The sequence below is a fragment of the Leptodactylus fuscus genome, chromosome 5 (assembly GCF_031893055.1).
Source record: "Leptodactylus fuscus isolate aLepFus1 chromosome 5, aLepFus1.hap2, whole genome shotgun sequence".
Classification (NCBI taxonomy): Eukaryota; Metazoa; Chordata; class Amphibia; order Anura; family Leptodactylidae; genus Leptodactylus; species Leptodactylus fuscus.
This window is the reverse complement of record NC_134269.1, coordinates 117,812,936-117,820,864: the sequence shown is the minus strand read 5'-3', so window position 1 is coordinate 117,820,864 and position 7,929 is coordinate 117,812,936. Positions and strand designations below refer to the sequence as shown.

General features: G+C 39.4%; 1 protein-coding gene across 2 annotated transcripts in view; it reads right to left on the bottom strand.

Annotated features, from left to right (window-relative positions):
• Positions 1–538: 538 nt before the first annotated feature.
• PIK3CG (phosphatidylinositol-4,5-bisphosphate 3-kinase catalytic subunit gamma) overlaps positions 539–7,929 on the bottom strand; it is a 56,451-nt gene continuing 49,060 nt past the window's right edge. For both annotated transcript variants that reach the window (XM_075274091.1, XM_075274092.1), the window contains 2 exons: positions 3,769–3,926; positions 539–2,022 (listed from right to left, as the gene is read on the bottom strand). In XM_075274091.1, coding sequence (XP_075130192.1) covers positions 1,741–2,022; positions 3,769–3,926 — 440 coding nt within the window. In that variant the 3' untranslated portion in view covers positions 539–1,740. The remainder of the gene's footprint in view (positions 2,023–3,768; positions 3,927–7,929) is intronic.

The window sequence follows — 7,929 nt, the reverse complement described above, 5'->3', positions numbered from 1 at the left end:
TTTTACCTATGGAAAGACTTGCATTTTCCCTAAAAATGTGATAAGTGAAGAAAAATGCAGCAAAACACAATGAAAAATGCTACAGAAAAAAAACGCAGTGAGTTTCTGCTGCATTTTTTGCCAAAGGGTTTTTTACCTGCATTCCACAACATGGGGCATGATCCTAAATGTGTTGTCCTACATGTTCTGACATTGGGTGTGGATAGGACCTGCTGCACACCACCATAGGACAGTATCATACAAGTGTCCTATTCTACTAGGACATATACATGATGCAGGGTGTTGGATGGTTGTCATGATAACTGTCCCACCCAATGTTCTTTCATGCCTGAGGTCTAATAAAACTGCTAAACGTCTGTAATACAAATATCTAGTATCCATTTAGCAGCGATAAACTTTATTACAATATGGCACAAAAAATGTTGAGATACAAGTTTGCAAATAATGGCACCCATCCTTTTATTTATAAATATATAGTTTTTTTTTTCTAAATAGGAATGCTTGCTAAGCAATTCATTTAAAATAGATTTTGTTAGAATTTTAAATATTATAAAATAGTGCAATTCTGTGTCATATTTCCAATGGGATTTATAAGGCAACTGAATCATGCAGAGGTCCACCGCCTGCCTTTCATAATCATCAATCTTGCGGCATGTAACCTATGATTATTTCTTCTTCACCACAATTGGTAATGGTATACATGCCTTATGCCAGATTTATTATACTGTATGTTTTATTATGCTGTATGGCTTAGACACTTTTTTGCCTCACTAGACAGTGTATGGAAAAGGAGTGTGGCTTATAGAAAAGAAGTTATATTTAGAAAAAAAGGGATGTGGTTTAAAATGCACCAAAATGTGCTGAATTTCATAGCAAAATATTGGTGTAAAATAAGCCAACTAGGAGGTGACATAAGGAAAATAAAAATGTCTAAGACACACCAAATTTATCAAACAGCAAGAGCCATTCATTTCAGACTGGTCTTATTTTACATTTTAGACATTGGTAAATACTGAAATTGTCTACTACAATAAACCATAGAGGCCAGAAAGTAAATTCTGCTGCTCATGGTCTTTGCTGCAAAGCAGTCATGGGAAACTGACGTTTTAAGGGAGATTTATTTAAAGGTTTATGTTTTTAGTAAATGTCATAATTACAACTCTGAATTTTAGAATCATCAAGAAATCCACTACCATTTTAAGCCTTTGTAGATTAGCGCCATCAATTAAATTTTTTGTGTGTTAATGCTGCTTTAGTTCATCATGCCAAAATATCCAGTCATTAGTCGTTTGATGCCATGCCACCAGCAGAGTAAGCCTACATTTACATGACTGTGACTACATTCATTTCACCGTCAGTGAATGGGAACTACTCATATGCCCGATATTTGGATGGTCTGTTGTTATGGATCATCCAAATGTAGGTCATGCTCTATTTTTGTCTATTTTCACAGATCCCTCCATACATTAACGTAGGGGTAGACAACCTTTGGTACTCCAGCTGTTGAAAAACTACAACTCCCAGCATGCATACTTACTCTGCTGTTCTTGGAACTCCTCTGAAAGTTATTGGAGCATGTTGTGAGTTGCAGTTTCACAGCAGCTAGAGTGCTGAAGGTTGCTGACCCTTGCACTAATATATAAGGAAACTGTGAGAATGGCTGCCCCTCAAGTGCAAAACAGCCATGGAAAATGGGTGTTTTTCACGGCAGTGTTGTACTTCTATCATGTGAATGTAGGCTTAAGCTGAATGCTTTTCAACCCCTTGTTTAATGCCCAGAACAAGATGAAGGAACCAGTTGAACTGCACGGTCCATCCTTTGTCTCTGCAAACTTCAATTTGGTCAAGAAAATGTTTTTTAGCATTGTCTTCATTTTTCCCGACAATAAGTGACTCTCGAATATATTCAATGTCCTCTTTACTTGTTAACTGAGGCATTCCTGTCATGAGCATCATAGAGAACAGGATGATCATAAGGTTTGTATGATGTCGCAGAGCCAAATAGGCTTTAACACAGACGTCCTGAAAATAAAAGTATATATTCAGTTAGCTAAAAAGCTCAAGAAATTGTACAACACCAGTCTTAATCCATTTGTGTATTGACGTGCAACAGACGCTGAACTCTTAATAATTCTGGAGCGTTTTAGGAAGTTGAAATCTCAGCTATATGGGTCCATTTACATAGAGGAAAATGGTGAGGAATTTGGTGTGGAATTTTCCACGCCGAAAAAAAGCCTCCCATCGATTTCAATGGGTTCTACTAGCTATTTTTTGCACTAGCGGAATTTTCCGCTAGAGGAAAATTCCGCTAGTGGAAAAAAAGCTAGCAGCACCCATTGAAATCAATGGGAGGCTTTTTTTTTCAGCGTGGAAAATTCTACACCAAATTCTTCACCATTTTCCTCCGTGTGAATACACCTTCCAGTTTTACAGCAAAAGTTATAGTAAATCTGTCAGACTGAGGCATCCCTGCCCCAGCTTGATCTTCGCCAAGCTCTACCCATTCTACCCATCCAATCTTCTATCATATTTCTCCTTTGGACCCTCAGCAATCATAAATACAATGGTTCTACAGCTATGTGTGTGAATGGACTAGTAGTACAGATGTGTGACTACTTCTTTCATTATTTCTTACATATTTGACTTCCTTCTCATGCACTGTATTTAGTGTAAAAGGTATTTATTGAAAGATGTCATATATACAGTACAAAGGGCACACGTGGTAAGAATCACATAACCAATGTAAAGATGTAAAAGGGGGCATTCTATGGGCAGCCAACCTCGGGGGGAGTAGGGTTTGCAGGGATGCCAAGCGGTGATTCTACTGTGACCCACTACGGGCACTCCAGCTCATAAATGGTACACAACGGAGAGAGCCTAGCAACAACGTAACAGTTATAGATATGAGGAACCAACAGTCCACCTAATCTTCTATTAAAATACATAATGTGTTTGCAAATATGCAGTCGTTTGTATGCTCAGATAAAGTCGAATATACCCTTCTGAAAGGTAGTTAGAGAGGAGGAGGAAGACATCGGGGTCAGCAGAGTACCTTGGATAGGTAGAGTAGCATTTTGACTGAATGCACTCTACCTATCCAAGACAATGTGGGAGATTGCCAGGTGGTAAGATCCTTTAAAAGTTTCTGGACTAACATAGTATAGTTCCATTTAAAGTGGGCATCAAAGGAGTGGCAGACTTTAATTCTAGGCATTAAAGTCTGCCACTCCTTTGATGACCACTTTAAATGGAACTATACTATGTTAGTCCAGAAACTTTTAAAGGATCTTACCACCTGGCAATCTCCCACATTGTCTTGGATAGGTAGAGTGCATTCAGTCAAAATGCTACTCTACCTATCCAAGTAGGAATTTACAGTACAGTACAGTAGGAATTTATCCCTGTTTTGAATGCCAAAGTTCAGGCATTCAGGCGGGAGGCTTCAGCTATAAAGTGAACCCTGGATTGAAGCCTTATGGGATACCCATTTGATAGCTGTATCTGTGTATGAGACATTAAGAGCAACAAGGTCATTAAAATGGATTAATTACAATGGCAGCTGGGACGCGGGGTGGTGGGAGGCTGGAAGGCGATATCAATCAGTATGAGGTCAAGATCTGACCAGGCACAGGGTAAATGATGGGCATAAGTAAGGTCAGGGAGCATGGATGTGGAGATACCAGAATAGTGGCTCAGATTCTTAGTAAATCTGCCCCAATGTGTTCAATTTGTAAATATTATACAAAATATAATATACAAAAGTAATACCTGGAATTTAAGAAAATATTCACTTGTTTTCTTTCCTGAAGTTCCCATCACATGCAAGAAATCTGGTGTTAAAACAAATGGTACTCTTTCCTTGTTAATGCCCAGGAAGCTTTTATAGTTACCAAGGATGTGTCCAAAATCAATATGAAATAGATTGCCTAAGATCAAAAATATGTTACAATTATGAACATTTAATATATTACTTCTAACGTTCTACCTACTGTGAACCAACCATAATCCTTAAAGGAACATTTTCACCAAGCACTTTCAACTGTCCACCATGTTACATTGCAGTGATAAATAACATACCTGTGGTATGTATGTGACTTTTGTAGATTTTTAGAAAAACAAGTATAAAATGTTATGCAAATGAAGCAGTTGGTGCACTGAATGGGAAGGGGATTCAGGTACAGAAGCACTGTTTTTGACTCTCAGACCTCTACCATCTCCTACCCCCATACAGTGGGAGTTGATCATCCACCGCTATGATATCACCCATTCTACTAAGGCAGCAAGGGCAGTGCTCCGGCAGTTGAAGGCCCACCCCCATTCTTTGCATAAGACTTCAAAGGTATGTAGTTTATCACTGGAATCTGTTCTACAACAAGGTACTGGCAGCCGAATGTGTTTGGAGGAGGAGGACTTATAAAAAGGAAACAGTCGCCAGGAAACTAACTATTGTTTAAATCAGATTTTTATATTTAACATATCTTTTTAAAAATATTTGGTGCTGTTGTTTTTAATTTTTCATATTATATTATCTATTAGAGATGAGCGAACAGTGTTCTATCGAACTCATGTTCGATCGGATATTAGGCTGTTCGGCATGTTCGAATCGAATCGAACACCGCGTGGTAAAGTGCGCCATTACTCGATTCCCCTCCCACCTTCCCTGGCGCCTTTTTTGCTCCAATAACAGCGCAGGGTAGGTGGGACAGGAACTACGACACCGGTGACGTTGAAAAAAGTAGGCAAAACCCATTGGCTGCCGAAAACATGTGACCTCTAATTTAAAAGAACAGCGCCGCCCAGCTTCGCGTCATTCTGAGCTTGCAATTCACCGAGGACGGAGGTTTCCGTCCAGCTAGCTAGGGCTTAGATTCTGGGTAGGCAGGGACAGGCTAGGATAGGAAGGAGAAGACAACCAACAGCTCTTATAAGAGCTAAATTCCAGGGAGAAGCTTGTCAGTGTAACGTGGCACTGACGGGCTCAATCGCCGCAACCCAGCTTTCCCAGGATCCTGAATGGAATACACTGTCAGTGTATTCCCGTATACCCGATATATACCCCGATACCCGTTCCAACGGTGTGCCCCCCCACCTTCACCCCAGAAATACCCTGCAAGTCCCCTAGCAATAGAATTGGGGCTATATACACCCACAATTTTTACTACTGGTATACAGTGCCATTGTCTGACTGGGAATTCAAAGAATATATTGGGAATACAAATACCCTCATTTCTTGCTACTGCCATATAGTGCCAGTTTCTGACTGGTAATTCAAAGAATATATTGGGGTTACGTGCACCCACAATTTTTACTACTGGTATACAGTGCCATTGTCTGACTGGGAATTCAAAGAATATATTGGGAATACAAATACCCTCATTTCTTGCTACTGCCATATAGTGCCAGTGTCTGACTGGGAATTCAAAGAATATATTGGGGTTACGTGCACCCACAATTTTTACTACTGGTATACAGTGCCATTGTCTGACTGGGAATTCAAAGAGTATATTGGGAATACAAATACCCTCATTTCTTGCTACTGCCATATAGTGCCAGTTTCTGACTGGGAATTCAAAGAATATATTGGGGTTACGTGCACCCACAATTTTTACTACTGGTATACAGTGCCATTGTCTGACTGGGAATTCAAAGAATATATTGGGGTTATAAATACCCTCATTTCTTGCTACTGCCATATAGTGCCAGTTTCTGACTGGTAATTCAAAGAATATATTGGGGTTACGTGCACCCACAATTTTTACTACTGGTATACAGTGCCATTGTCTGACTGGGAATTCAAAGAGTATATTGGGAATACAAATACCCTCATTTCTTGCTACTGCCATATAGTGCCAGTTTCTGACTGGGAATTCAAAGAATATATTGGGGTTACGTGCACCCACAATTTTTACTACTGGTATACAGTGCCATTGTCTGACTGGGAATTCAAAGAATATATTGGGGTTATAAATACCCTCATTTCTTGCTACTGCCATATAGTGCCAGTTTCTGACTGGTAATTCAAAGAATATATTGGGGTTACGTGCACCCACAATTTTTACTACTGGTATACAGTGCCATTGTCTGACTGGGAATTCAAAGAGTATATTGGGAATACAAATACCCTCATTTCTTGCTACTGCCATATAGTGCCAGTTTCTGACTGGGAATTCAAAGAATATATTGGGGTTACGTGCACCCACAATTTTTACTACTGGTATACAGTGCCATTGTCTGACTGGGAATTCAAAGAATATATTGGGGTTATAAATACCCTCATTTCTTGCTACTGCCATATAGTGCCAGTTTCTGACTGGTAATTCAAAGAATATATTGGGGTTACGTGCACCCACAATTTTTACTACTGGTATACAGTGCCATTGTCTGACTGGGAATTCAAAGAGTATATTGGGAATACAAATACCCTCATTTCTTGCTACTGCCATATAGTGCCAGTTTCTGACTGGTAATTCAAAGAATATATTGGGGTTACGTGCACCCACAATTTTTACTACTGGTATACAGTGCCATTGTCTGACTGGGAATTCAAAGAGTATATTGGGAATACAAATACCCTCATTTCTTGCTACTGCCATATAGTGCCAGTTTCTGACTGGTAATTCAAAGAATATATTGGGGTTACGTGCACCCACAATTTTTACTACTGGTATACAGTGCCATTGTCTGACTGGGAATTCAAAGAGTATATTGGGAATACAAATACCCTCATTTCTTGCTACTGCCATATAGTGCCAGTTTCTGACTGGGAATTCAAAGAATATATTGGGGTTACGTGCACCCACAATTTTTACTACTGGTATACAGTGCCATTGTCTGACTGGGAATTCAAAGAATATATTGGGAATACAAATACCCTCATTTCTTGCTACTGCCATATAGTGCCAGTGTCTGACTGGGAATTCAAAGAATATATTGGGGTTACGTGCACCCACAATTTTTACTACTGGTATACAGTGCCATTGTCTGACTGGGAATTCAAAGAGTATATTGGGAATACAAATACCCTCATTTCTTGCTACTGCCATATAGTGCCAGTTTCTGACTGGTAATTCAAAGAATATATTGGGGTTACGTGCACCCACAATTTTTACTACTGGTATACAGTGCCATTGTCTGACTGGGAATTCAAAGAGTATATTGGGAATACAAATACCCTCATTTCTTGCTACTGCCATATAGTGCCAGTTTCTGACTGGTAATTCAAAGAATATATTGGGGTTACGTGCACCCACAATTTTTACTACTGGTATACAGTGCCATTGTCTGACTGGGAATTCAAAGAGTATATTGGGAATACAAATACCCTCATTTCTTGCTACTGCCATATAGTGCCAGTTTCTGACTGGGAATTCAAAGAATATATTGGGGTTACGTGCACCCACAATTTTTACTACTGGTATACAGTGCCATTGTCTGACTGGGAATTCAAAGAATATATTGGGAATACAAATACCCTCATTTCTTGCTACTGCCATATAGTGCCAGTGTCTGACTGGGAATTCAAAGAATATATTGGGGTTACGTGCACCCACAATTTTTACTACTGGTATACAGTGCCATTGTCTGACTGGGAATTCAAAGAGTATATTGGGAATACAAATACCCTCATTTCTTGCTACTGCCATATAGTGCCAGTTTCTGACTGGTAATTCAAAGAATATATTGGGGTTACGTGCACCCACAATTTTTACTACTGGTATACAGTGCCATTGTCTGACTGGGAATTCAAAGAGTATATTGGGAATACAAATACCCTCATTTCTTGCTACTGCCATATAGTGCCAGTTTCTGACTGGTAATTCAAAGAATATATTGGGGTTACGTGCACCCACAATTTTTACTACTGGTATACAGTGCCATTGTCTGACTGGGAATTCAAAGAGTATATTGGGAATACAAATACCCTCATTT